The 13,064-nt window shown below is 28.9% G+C and overlaps 1 protein-coding gene and 1 non-coding gene across 3 annotated transcripts; one reads left to right on the top strand and one right to left on the bottom strand.

The window, feature by feature from the left end:
- Window positions 1-5,498: 5,498 nt before the first annotated feature.
- On the bottom strand, window positions 5,499-12,941 carry LOC137816708 (putative protein phosphatase 2C 60). Of its 2 annotated transcripts, none has more exons than XM_068619979.1 (11): window positions 12,614-12,941; window positions 11,657-11,778; window positions 10,728-10,791; window positions 9,451-9,559; window positions 8,988-9,141; window positions 8,474-8,599; window positions 8,248-8,371; window positions 7,945-8,021; window positions 7,698-7,750; window positions 7,352-7,406; window positions 5,499-5,977 (listed from the first exon to the last, which is right to left on the bottom strand). In XM_068619979.1, exons 2-11 carry the CDS (start codon window positions 11,771-11,773, stop codon window positions 5,813-5,815), a joined length of 1,044 nt encoding a protein of 347 aa, XP_068476080.1. In that variant the 5' UTR covers window positions 11,774-11,778; window positions 12,614-12,941; the 3' UTR covers window positions 5,499-5,812. The 2 variants fall into 2 exon arrangements, with proteins under 2 accessions (XP_068476080.1, XP_068476081.1); XM_068619980.2 differs by having other exon boundaries at window positions 11,657-11,774; window positions 12,614-12,837.
- TRNAC-GCA (transfer RNA cysteine (anticodon GCA)) lies at window positions 6,899-6,970 on the top strand. Its single transcript has one exon. It is a non-coding gene; the product is annotated as a tRNA-Cys (tRNA).
- Window positions 12,942-13,064: the final 123 nt, after the last annotated feature.

Below are 13,064 nucleotides of genomic sequence, written 5' to 3'. Positions count from 1 at the left end.
ATTGAAAACAAAAAATTGATCTTTTAAGCAGTGACAATACCTCAGCAACAATGGGCACATGATGAACATGTTCTTCATTTTGGGTATCTGTAGCTATGAGTGGTGTGGTGAAATAGTTATGCTTTTGTCTCAAAAATCTGAAATCAGAAAACATTGGTCACAACATTGTGAAATAAAATATAAGAGGTGACAAGGAAGGATTCATACCCAACTTCATGTACAAGTATCTCTCTCTTATGCTTTTCTACTTGCACTTTCCTTCTCTTGGAAACACACTCCTGTAACATTGTCATAATCTTTTTTTAGCAAACATCCTTTGAAATTAATATTTCTAATTGTATAAGACAAAAATATTCAATGCCACTTAAACATGATAGATTTGTCAATGTTTTACTGTTTTATACACTTTAGAGTAAGTTTGATATTTTGAAAAGTTTTTAATTCGATAATTTGAAATTGTAGTAAAAATCTTATATTATGTTCCTATAGTCTCATATCGCTCAAGAGTAAAAATGTGTCTCAAGTTCTTTATCTAGGAAAACATCACTTCTCTTAGATCTCAATTGGGGGGCTTGGTTCGGTACTGCCAATATAGTCTTATTTTGTTCAGGAGTCAAGAATAGTTTATAAACTCCTTCCTCATTTAAGGATAAAATCGTGACGGAGCACCAACCTTCAAAATGGACAATACTTTGGATACCGTGATTGATCCTAGTAATATTGATCCTAATAATATTATCTCACGTACTTGAGATTGAAATACATTACAATTAAAATATAAATCAATTCATAGTATGTAAACAAGTTAAATTTTTCCAATCAAAATGTTACTAAAACTTTTAGGGTCGGTTTGTTTCAAGGGAAGTACTGTTCACAAGGATGAAAGTGCAGTGATATCCCATATTTGGATCAAGTGATGTACGTGAAAGTGTGAGGAAGGATGTCCACATGAATAGTGAAAATCATATTTCTTCTATATGCAGAGATTGTTGTGGAAAGACACGTCAGCATTGGTGATTTTCCCAATTTACTCCAAATTTTGTTTGACATGCCGAAAGCAAAGAAAAAAATAAATGGGACAAGAAAACAAATAAAAAATAAAGATAAAATCATATTACAAAACAAACAACCTCACTTTTTTCACACTTTCTTCCCACGTCCTCACACATCTACTCCCTCAAATCCTCACACATCCACTCCTCAATCCAAATATACGTTGCAATAAATTAAAGATTTTAATAAAAATAATAAATTACTATTCCAAGAATTATGATTTTTTGGTATAAAAATAAGAAACAATTCTAACCTTTTGTATCTGTAAATAATCTTCCAATAGTAAATTGTATTCAAGAGTGCTCTTCCCATATTCACTGTAGTTACTAGCTTCACTACTCCTTTCCATGTTCCCCTTAATTATGAGTTTTCAAATCAAGAGGAATCAACTTTCTATGAAAAAATTTCTCACAACCTTCTTCACTTCTTTTTGCTTAAAAAATCTGCATTGATAAGGTTTGAACCCAAGAATTAAAATTTGAATTGAGAAAAAAAAAGGGATAAAAAAAATACATGAATAGTACAATGATCATTACCTTGACGAAGAAGAAGAGGGTCCTTTGTGCTACATACTTGAGTGAAGAACGATTTTGTGTTGCTTTGATGAAAGTAAAAAACTTAAATAGATAATTGAAATCATATTGAAGATAAGAGATAAAAAAAAAGATAACGAAGTGGATTTTGTAATTCTTGATTTGATTTTCTGTTTCTTTCAATAAAATAAAAAATAAAATAAGTTTAGTGTATTTTTTGAAAGTTTGTAATTAATTGTAGAGAGAGAATGAAAATAAAGGAAAGAGAAAAAGAGGTAGGTATATATATATATATATATAATGAATTCTTTTTTATAATATCTTTCAATAATTTTGATTGAAGATTATATTATGGAGAGAAAAATTAAGGTGATAAATGTTGTTGTTGATGAAGTTTTTTCATTTTAATGAAGTTTGAATTCAAATTTTAAACGTGTTGGATATTTGAAAATATTTTTTTATTTTATAATAACTATCTAACTCAATTTAAATAAGATTGTTTGGTGTTGATATACTATATATATAATTTAAATTTTTCCTATCTTTTTCTAATTAATTTGTTTTTTCTTAATGTTATTATTATATGCAGACAATAGAATAATAAACTATAATTTTAAAATATAAAGATATCACTTTAAATTACATTTATCCACCATATAAAAAAATTATTAAATAAAATATAATTATTTATTATATTGACTAAATTAGATCTATTTTAAAAATTAAAAAATATTAATATTTAAAATAGTTTTTATTACTAGTAAAATTTATAAATTAGTTTCAAAATTAATATTTTAAAATAATTATTTTGTTTTTAAATTTAGCTAATGATTTATAAAAGCTGATGAAAGAAAAATACTAATATTATAAGAAAGACAAATATTTTTAGTTTAATAGATTAAAATACACAAGCTTGAAAATGAGATTCTCAATTACATATTTTTAATATTTTTTCTCATTTTCTTTGAATGTGTATTTTGCACAATTACGGTAACTACTAAACAAGTATATTATTTGAATAATTTCAAACTATCTTTCTTTATTCTGTTATCTATATTTAACTGGTTATCTACAATCTTTTTATATTTTGCTCTAAATTGAATAAATAACAATTTAAACTGTTTATTATAAATCCAAAATATAATTAACGTGTTTTAAGATATTTTTTTTACAAATTGTAGTTACAACATAATTTAAATATTATTTAAAAAATAATAATTAATGTGTAAAAAAAATACCCTGTACAATGTACAAACTAAATCACTAGTTTACAAGAATAATACATTTATATAAACTAGAATAACCATCTTGAATAATACATTTTTAGAGAGTTTTCTTCAATCACACTCTCAAGAATTTTCCTAAAAAAAAAATTGGTTTCTAAATTAGTTTCTATTATTTTTAAATAGTTTCTAAATTGATATCTAATTAACAACTAAGATTTTAACTACCAATTATTTAATTTCTAAATTTGGTAGAAAAACCTTGGTTGCTAATTAGATATCAATTTAGAAACTATTTAACAATAATATAAACTAATTTAGAAACCAATTTTTTTTTAATTTCTAAAATGGTCTCTAATTTAGTTACTATTGCAACTAATTATTTTGGTTTCTACAAATTGATTTCTATTTCATGATTTTCTTAGTGTAGTCTCTTCTATTTCTTTTTATTTTTTTTTAATTCTAAATTGAATCTAACATTTCTTAAAAACTAGTAGTAAAAAATAGGTTAAATTTTTTTCTTACATTTATTTACAAAATTCACTTTGATCTTTCGTTTTATAAAAATCAAAGGCAAATTAATGAAAATAATGCATATGTAAATATTTTTGTAAAGTAATAAAAAATAGTTATCAAAATAGAATAACGGGTACATTATCAAAACCCTAAAGATACAATTGTAAAAAAATACACACAAAAAAATAGTTATGAAATTGTTATTTTTTTTATATGTTAGTATAGATAAACAAAAAATGACATAATTTTACTCTTTCAAGACATGAGTTAACCTATATATAAAACATCTCACACCACTTCCAACCAAAAATCTTAAAATATTATATTTATGGTTTCTTTATATATTGTTAGTCTCATTCATCTTCACTCAAAATTTCTAATTTCACACTTGAATTCTTCAAAAGAAATTATTAACATTGTTGTAAAAAAATCATTTAACAAATAAATTAATTTAACTAGAAAGCTTTTATAATAAAAATAAAAATAATAAATTTAATATTTTTTCATGCCTTATATAAGCCCTCTTCTAATTAGTTCTTTAAAACATAAAAATTAAAAACTAATATCCTAAAGTAAGATCGATCTTTCATAGTAATCCTTTGTAACAGACACCAACTTTAAATTTATAACATTATTTCCAATACAATAGTCCTATTATGAGATTTTATTTTACTTTAGAAAAATATGGGTTTGATAACCCTTTCACATTAAGGTAATAGTAGTAACATTTAAATTTACAAAAATGATATTTTGACAAATAATTAATAAATAGTTGTCAAGTAGTATTATAAATAATATTATCAGTATAACATTATTTTTATGGTTTTTTTACCATGATGGAGTTTTTTTTTTTTTTTTACTAAAATGAGGTCCGTTTAAAAAGAATTACAAATTTAGGCAAGTCGTGCCATTCACATGTACAAATCGTCGCAATTAGGTACGACTTCTGCCATGTCAACTGAAGTCGTGCCAACTTGGCACGACTTCTACCCTATCATACTGAAGCCGTGTGCCAACTTGACACGACTTCTGCCATGTCATATATATATATATATATTTTTTTTTAATTTTATTGTTTATATAATAAATAACAAAATAATATAAATAAATTATTTTATTTGAATTTGTTTAAAGATATTACAATATCATGAATGAATTATTATAAAAATCTTGTTTGAAAGCATGAATAATCTGTTTTTGTTATTTGAGATTTGTTACAAAAATGCAATTATTTATATTATTTAAATTATTCATAGTATATATATAAATAAAAGTATTTACAGTTATTTAATCATTTGAAAATAATTATAGTACTTATACGTTTTTATATTTTAATATAAATGGCATTTGAAAGAATAAACAAGTTTACGAAAAATGTATTATTTGATTTGTGATAAAAATAATTATTAGTTCAAAAAAAATCATAATTTATGATTTGTTTATAATTTTTTTTATTTGTGATTTGCTACATTAGTCAAATTATTTATACTATTTGACTTATTTAAAATATATATAATTTTTTTTAAATTATTTGTGATTTGACTTATTTGCTACATTATGTATCAAATTAATTTTTAACACTATATAACTTACTACACAATATATAAACAATAAAATTTAAAAAAAAATATAAATTATGACGTGGCAAAAATCGTACCAAGTTGGCACGATTTCAGTATGACATGGCAGAAGTCGTGCCTAATTGAGACGATTTGTGCATATGAAGTCGTGCCGAATTGACACAACTTGCCTAAATTTGTAATTTTTTTTAAACAGACCCCATTTTAGTAAAAACAAAAAAAAATAACCCCATGATGGTCAAAAACCCCATTTTTATTTATGTAATATCATTATGTCAAATAATTTATAATATTTATTTTTGCAATTTTTGTTTCAATGCAAAAATCTCATAAGACTCCAAATTTATTTATTTTATTAAGACTTCTACTTTTTAAAACTTAAAAAATAAGTTTTATTCTTATAATCAGTATTACTCATGCATTTGAAAATGATCATCTAAATAATATCTTTATCTCAATTTGTTTATATTCCTAAGTACAAAATTAAGCACCAAATGAATTTTATTGATTTTTTGTAATTTTAAAAAAGCCCTCATTCAACCCTTCTCTCTTAATGGTCAGACAAAACCATAAATCAATTTCAGACTCACTGGTAAGACATTCACATAATAAGGTCATTTACTGAGATATATATACAATATACTAAGTTGAGACCTAAACTAAACATCACAAAATGCCTGAAATTGGTGCTAATATATAGCTATAAACACTAACATTTGGAGCTGCTTATTGAATAAGCAACAAAAACTCTATCAGTAAAATGTAAACACAAAAGGTGAAGATGTCAATCTAGATTCATTCTAAGCAGAAAGGAGTAGTCCACACTATACAATACATGTGTGTAGTGTTGTTGTCCAAAACCTGCTAAATTTAACTGCTCTCAATTCTCAGTTCAGATAAATGTAACTTATTCATTTGAAGATGATTGTTCTTGTGTTGGTGCAGTGAACTGGGCCAGTTTTTTGAACTGAACTAAAATCATGGTCATGTTATCACATCCATCACCAAAAGCTATTGTTGGTGACAAACATCGATCAAGTACTCTTTCACAAACCGCAGAAAGTTTAGTTTCCTGTGAGACAAAATGGTATAATGTCAAAACATCTGTTTCATGGATCAGTTCAAACCACATTGGTATAATAACTTGGATCATTAACCAAATAGACACATCACTTGAATAGAAAATTCAAAATCTGCATACTGTTACATATCGAAACCAACACAAGAAAAATAGAGTAAACAACACAACATTGGAAAGAAAAGTATATGTATTATTTCTGATGAAGATGATCAATTAGAGAACATGGGTACTGTATTGGCAGCAGAGGAACCACAAATGTTTGTTAATGCTCTAACAGGTGTTGCTAGTTTTTGCACTGTGAGGATTGCAGGGTACTATAAAAAAAATGCCCTTGCATATCCTTATAGATAGTGGCAACACACAATTTCTTGGATATCCATGTAGCCAAGAAGTAGAGTTGCAAGATTGACAAAATGAATGCTTTAAATGTTGTGGTGGCAGTTGGATCAAGCTTAAAATTTCTTCTATAGTGAAAGATTTTACCATTCAGCAGACTACATTTGAGTCTGACATATTATTAGGAAGTGGATTTTAAGCCTAACTCAACCTCATAAAATCAGCTTATGAGATAAGGTTTGCACTCACTTATATACAATTAAATGTCCTACCTCTCTAGTCGGTGTGAGATCTCTAACACATATCATTGATTCCTTTAAGTTGTTGTGATTTGGTTTCTTCTTCTACTAGGGTGAAAACGGTTAAGAAACAACAAGTTCTTGACCATAGCATACTATTCATTCATTCATTTATGTAACGTGATCCTCTCTTAATAAGGTTCCCTTTCATATATGTTCTCCAAGTACCTCTTATTCCTAGAACTAAGAAAAATTCACATAAGGATTATTTCACATGATGTTTTAATTTCAAGTAAAATATAAGTATTTATTGATCAGCACAGAAAAAGAAAATATAGGGTCCATAGCTCAGTGGTAGAGCATTTGACTGCAGATCAAGAGGTCACCGGTTCGAACCCGGTTGGGCCCTTTCATTTTTTAATTTTTATTTAATAATACTATAGTTATACATGATCACTTTAAGTATAGGTAATAAAGGAATTTAGTTTTAAGTTTGCAAAATAACATCAAGATTTTAATCATCAACTCTCAAGTTTCAACAATAGGCAAGGTAGCCAAGACTTTCACCACATCTCTTGCCTCCAGCAATCAATGTCAAAACTATAATGTTTTATAGAGACTTTTGTGGTGAGTAAAATAAAACCAATGAATATGAGAAAATCCATTCAAGAAATGTTTCATTGAATGTTTCACCATCTAAAACCAATGAATATGAGAAAATCCATTCAAGAAATGTTTCATTGAATGTTTCACCATCTTGTTAGGAAAAATTTAAGACTTAGAAACTCACAATGAGAAGTTGTTGACGTACGAAATCAACCAATTGTTGGCTTGACAAGCAATCCCTGAAGCAATAAGAGCCAACAAAGGATATAAATCAACCACTCAAGAATCTTGAAGACATGGCAATACCTCCCCCAAAAGTTATTATATGGTTCAGATCATCAAATGTTTGTGATCTTGGTTAATCTTAACATGACACATAATTGAGTTTTTGAATTATAAAATGATTAATAAACTCAATTTAAGTGTCATATAGAGATTAGTCAGGAACTATCAATTCTCAAGAACAAATAATTCTCCCCCAAATAAACAATAGAGAACATTCAGAACTGAAATGGGGATAGAAAGCATACCATATGCCATCACAAGCTAGCACTATAAATTCATCTTCATCACAAAGTTCAATCTGTGATCAAATGTAAAAAATAATACTCAGTCAAAAGTTGAAAACTTAATGCAGTAGTAAATATTGAGACTATTAAGTCTTTACCAAGCTTTTCATTTTTTGTTATTCCATGTTGCAACCATGAAACTGTGGTAGAATTGATCAATTTTATGTATCACATGTGAAGTAAGCTGATTTGTAAGGAACAAACTTACAGTATTTATGTCTGGATTGGCTGTCACCATTTGTTTTTCAGCAGGAAGGAATCTATTCTGCTTAAACTCCATATCACCTGCAGAATAGTAAAACATATTGAATGGGGACCATATAAACCATGACCAATGTACACCATGCCCAAAAATCCAAAATAAACTTATATTAATGTCACAAAGAAATTAGCATCCAGAAGAAACAAATACATATATATGAAATTTTCAATTTTCCAATTCAAAAGCAACTAAAATTGGAGGAACCTCTAATAAACATTTGTAAAAGCTCATTTGCTAGTAGACAAGTACCTATAGCTCTTGCAAGGCTTAAACTCCCATTAACTCGTCCTGCATGAATAAAACCACCAGCTTTTATGATTCTTTCCTTCTCAGTCTCAACATCAGGTTTATGATCTATAGACAAATCATAGGCCTGTAGATAATATGAGCAATAGTCAGAAAATTGTTGTAATAATTACACACGATATCTGTTATTTTGAAGATGAAAATCCAAGAATTTCCATCTTGAAGTTACCTGACCCTTCCTACATATTACACAACGTGAATCACCAGCATTTGCTACAAAAAGTTGCTTGTTTCTGATAATTGCAACACATGCAGTGCTTCCTGAAGTTGGTCCAGCAAAATTAGAATGAGGACCCTGCTTACAATACATAAGACATATTACTGAATGCAACAAAAGAGACGCCAGAAAAGAAAAATGAGGTGCAAAGAAATTATAATTTCACACACACACAACCAACACATTTGGAGAAACACCACTCTAAATCTATGGAAACAATACTCTTTACAAGGTCTCAAAAAATGGTCAGTGATTTCGGCCAAAAAACAATGGCATTGCAACTGTAATTGTGACTGCATTATCCACAGTTTCCTTCAATGTCAAGGATTGCAACAAAACCTTAGTCTTGACCACAATTTAAAACCTTGTTTCTTTACCTAAAAAGCCATATGGCTGGTAACAATAGACCAGGTATAACCCATGAAAGCTATGATTTTAAAAATGGACCTTCAAATGTCATACCTACCTCCTCAAAGGCCCAACTATCCTCTTGAGCCTTATATTCTCTGCTTCGTGGAGACCAAATCAATCCTTCTATCTTACCATTGAACTTGTTGAACTTATCACCCAAAATTGCTAATTCCCTCCAGCCCCTTTGACCACGCATCATCTCATCCATCCTGCAATAATTAAAAAAATGTTATTTCATTACTCATTTGTTTTATTTCATTTTATTCCTGTGTTTTGGTTGAAGGATTGGAAGAAAAATAATGAATGGATATGGAACCAGTGAACACATTTTTTTGTCTATGATACCATTTGAATGCCATACTTCCTATGTGATCTTCAATTCTGTGATTTTAATGAAATGTAGTAAATTGAACATATGATAAACTTTCTATAGTGAAAAATATAAAACCAGCTTCAGCTTCTATATTCTCAAGAACCACTTTAGTAATAAACATGAAGTCCAATCTTTTTCCTCTAACCTGAAAAATGATTCCCGAAGAGAGGTTCCTATATCTCCAGCTATGTATGCTTCACTCTTCACCACCTGTTGGTGAAGATACTTAGCACAAAACTTAGCAACCACCTTACCTGAAAATTTTGGGGTTAATTCAGCATCCATAACATATTTCTGATTCCAAAATAAGACACGATTTCTTTTGTAGTCTCCTTTTTCCTTGGTTGGGATAACCAAAGCCTTGAAGCAACAAGTAGAGGAGTATTCATTGAGGTACATGAGTTACACAATTTCTACCAGATAATGGTCTAGCAGGCAAGCCAGCAAATATTGGTTTTGAAAAGATTAAGTGGAAAAGGAAAAAGAAAAAAAATGGAACATGATATGTTCTATATACAGTAAGTTACATACTCAATTTAGAGGCTTAGCAGAAAAACCAATTAGCAGTAGATGGAATCTTGTGAGGAGTAATCTGAATCAATGCATAGGAGTTTTACTAAACATGCAATGGTGCTAGGGTCTTCACACATGTTTCACAAGTTTTGGAGTTTGAGTATGTCTCTCAACTCAAGAAACACTAACAAGAGTAGAAATATAAAATAATCTAGGAGGAATGAATCAAATTTCTGTCATAAGTTATTTGTTAATTTAACTTATGGACATCAAAATATGGAAAATTTTGATGGGAGAAATTGTCAAAAATTGAGGGGCAAAGTTAAATTTAACTTACGAAAGAACTTTAGACTCATTTTTCCTTCTTGACTTATTTTCTTTTCTTTTCTTTTGAGTGTTTACCTAGAAGTATATTAGTCAACTTACATAAATTAGAGTATGATAATAAAGTATCAGCAAATAACTTTTAACTGTGGTTCGAATAAAAATATTCAAATAAGTGGCAACAAGAAACTAGTCACCCAAAGGCTAACTAGATGCTATCTATGAAAAAATAAGAAATTTTGCTGAAAAAAGAAAACTGAAAATTGTATGATTAGGAAATTAATTTCTGCAAAAGGCCTCTCTTTTGAATTATCAGTTAGAGAGCATTGGTGTTTATATTATCTGCTCAAGAATATATTTTCCTCAAGAATATATCATATCATAATTATAATTTTTTTAACTACAGGGGTTAGGAGGGTAAGATAATGAGAGAAAAATGAAACAGAAAAGGTACAAAAGTTGTAAAACTGAAAAAGATATTGAAACAGCAAGTCATTTTTAACTTGTACGGAAGACATCAGTAATAAAATTGTAAAACTGGTTCTTAGCCATCCTTCTAAATACTCAAACTTGTTCAAATCTTACCTCCATGACCATCATAAACTCCGAAAAAGGAAGTGGATGCATCCAGATCAAGATGTGCAGCATGCTAGCAAAAGGAAAGAGAATGAAGAAGGTTAACAGCAGATTAATGATTCAACTAAAGCAATCTATGCAACACAAATAAGTCGAAGTAAGTTGCAAACTACTATACTATAAAAGCATAATTAATGGTATATACATTCATTCCAGAAAACATAATTGACTGGACCCAAAATCTCATTGTCCCTAAAACATGAGACAGAAGATAAAATTACATCTTCTAATCCCCTAACAACCTGAGCATCTACCAGCCAGTGCATTCAGCAAAACCCAAATTTGTAGTAAACTGAAGAACTGAGCGGCACAGAAAATATCAGATCATCAGACCTATTGTAAACATCCCTACCAGAGTGCTCAAAATTTTAAGGAATCATAGGACCTGCACATTTCTCATAGACTTTAATACTCTGTTTATACAATTCTACAAGAATAATATGTGTATCAGACTAAAAGAACCAATAATTACCATGGTAAATTGCATATCAAAGATATACAATAAGCGAAATTTATTCACTTATACAAGAAATAAAGACCTGTATGACAAAATGCAAGGGGAAGCAAGTCCCTCCTATCTATTTATGGAATAAATCATTTCCTAAAATTCTTACTGCATGTTGATCTAGCTAGGAATGACCTTCTAATCCATAAACCACTGTTACTAAAACTATTTGTCAATCCATCAATCTTACAAACAGTACAACAAATTGGAAAAACAGATGCTGGAGTGAAGATGTATTCCTTCCAATGCAACTAGAGAGAAAAAAAAAAGCATTCTAATGAAGTTCTTTTTGATGTAGACAAAATTCAATATTTCTTACACACAAGATTATCAATTTAATAAACTAACTAGCAACTTTTCCAGAGAAACTCACTGCATCTTCCATTGATGCACGCCAGCCTTGCATAGATGATAAACCATATCCAAGATGGTCGTTTTCACCATCATCGGAAGACTTTTCAGTTTTGGGAGAGCTGAGATTTGTTCCCATTCTTTCTGAACAAAACAAATAAGCATTAGTTTTATTTCTTCAAGCATGAAAAATTAAAGAAAACCATACCAAAATAAAAGATTGAAAAGAAAAGTCATGATGCTCAAAGACAAATCTAATGTGTACATTGAAAATTAAGAATAAGCTGTAAGCAGAAAGAATAAAAGAAAATGTCAACGGAAAAGTCACTTAAATGGGGAGAACAGTGTGAAGCATAACTTTTGCTATTCTAGTACATGGCAGTAGTACTTCAGAAGAAAGATTAAAAGAAAAGAAGAAGAAGAAAGATAATGATGAGGGAATAGTTTTCAAGCATGACAGTGGAACTAAGAAGAAGACTCCAGTCAACGAAAAGCTCATCTAAACTCCTTTTCTTCTTCTTTTTCCATTTTCTTAGTGGCAGGGTTAAAAAGGGACAACTGACATGAATACAGATCCTAAAACTAAAGCCATGCAACACAAGAAGGAACAGAAAGTTTCAACCCAAAATAAAATATAAAGAGACAGAGCAAACTGAATTCAAGCTATAGATAATGAAAGCTGGATAAAGAAGAACTAGAGCTTAATATGGAAAGATGACCACAGAGAAAAATTGGAAATTCTTGGAATCTTAATTGTGTTGAGAAATGTACAGAAAATAAGGAAAATCAAGATTAATCAACAATTAAGAGAGAAGCAAAGAAGCAATAATCAAAGACCAATAGAGGGTAGAATCCATAATCAAGGACTACCGAGATGACAATAAATTAATCATAAGAGTTCACAACTCATAATTCTGTCTTTTGTAATTTGAAAGTTAAAAAAAGAGAATCTAATGAACAACAGTTCATGAGACTTTACTTTTAATTATTTCTTCTTTGTTTAAACTTTTGAGAAGTATGAACAAAGTATGATGGGAAGATTGAAGACTGCTACTAACAGGTCTGAAGTTCGAAGAGAGTGAGTAGTTGAGTTTGGAGTTTAGACAGAAAGGTAAAGGAAAGAGAATGAAGAAGAGAACACAGAAACAGGCACAATTACTACCCCCACTATTATAAAGAAAGAAAAGAAAAGAAAAAGACTTTGTGAAAAAGAATGATATTTCTTTATTTATGGCTTAGAGCCTTTGAATTTGTCAGACACTGTTCATCCACCGATAGTTTTTCATGCAATTTCAACTATATGATTGCATAATCTTTCTAAATTTATACTTAGAAGATAAACATATGTTTGAAAGAACTTTTTTTTATCATACATGCTTTCAGAAAAGTTTTCAACCAATTACTCAATTCTCTTAGTGAATATTTGATGC

Source organism: Phaseolus vulgaris, chromosome 1 (genome assembly GCF_051622355.1).
Source record: "Phaseolus vulgaris cultivar YP4 chromosome 1, ASM5162235v1, whole genome shotgun sequence".
NCBI classification, from domain to species: Eukaryota; Viridiplantae; Streptophyta; class Magnoliopsida; order Fabales; family Fabaceae; genus Phaseolus; species Phaseolus vulgaris.
Note: the sequence above shows the minus strand (reverse complement) of the source record. Positions and strands in the feature narration are given on the sequence as shown.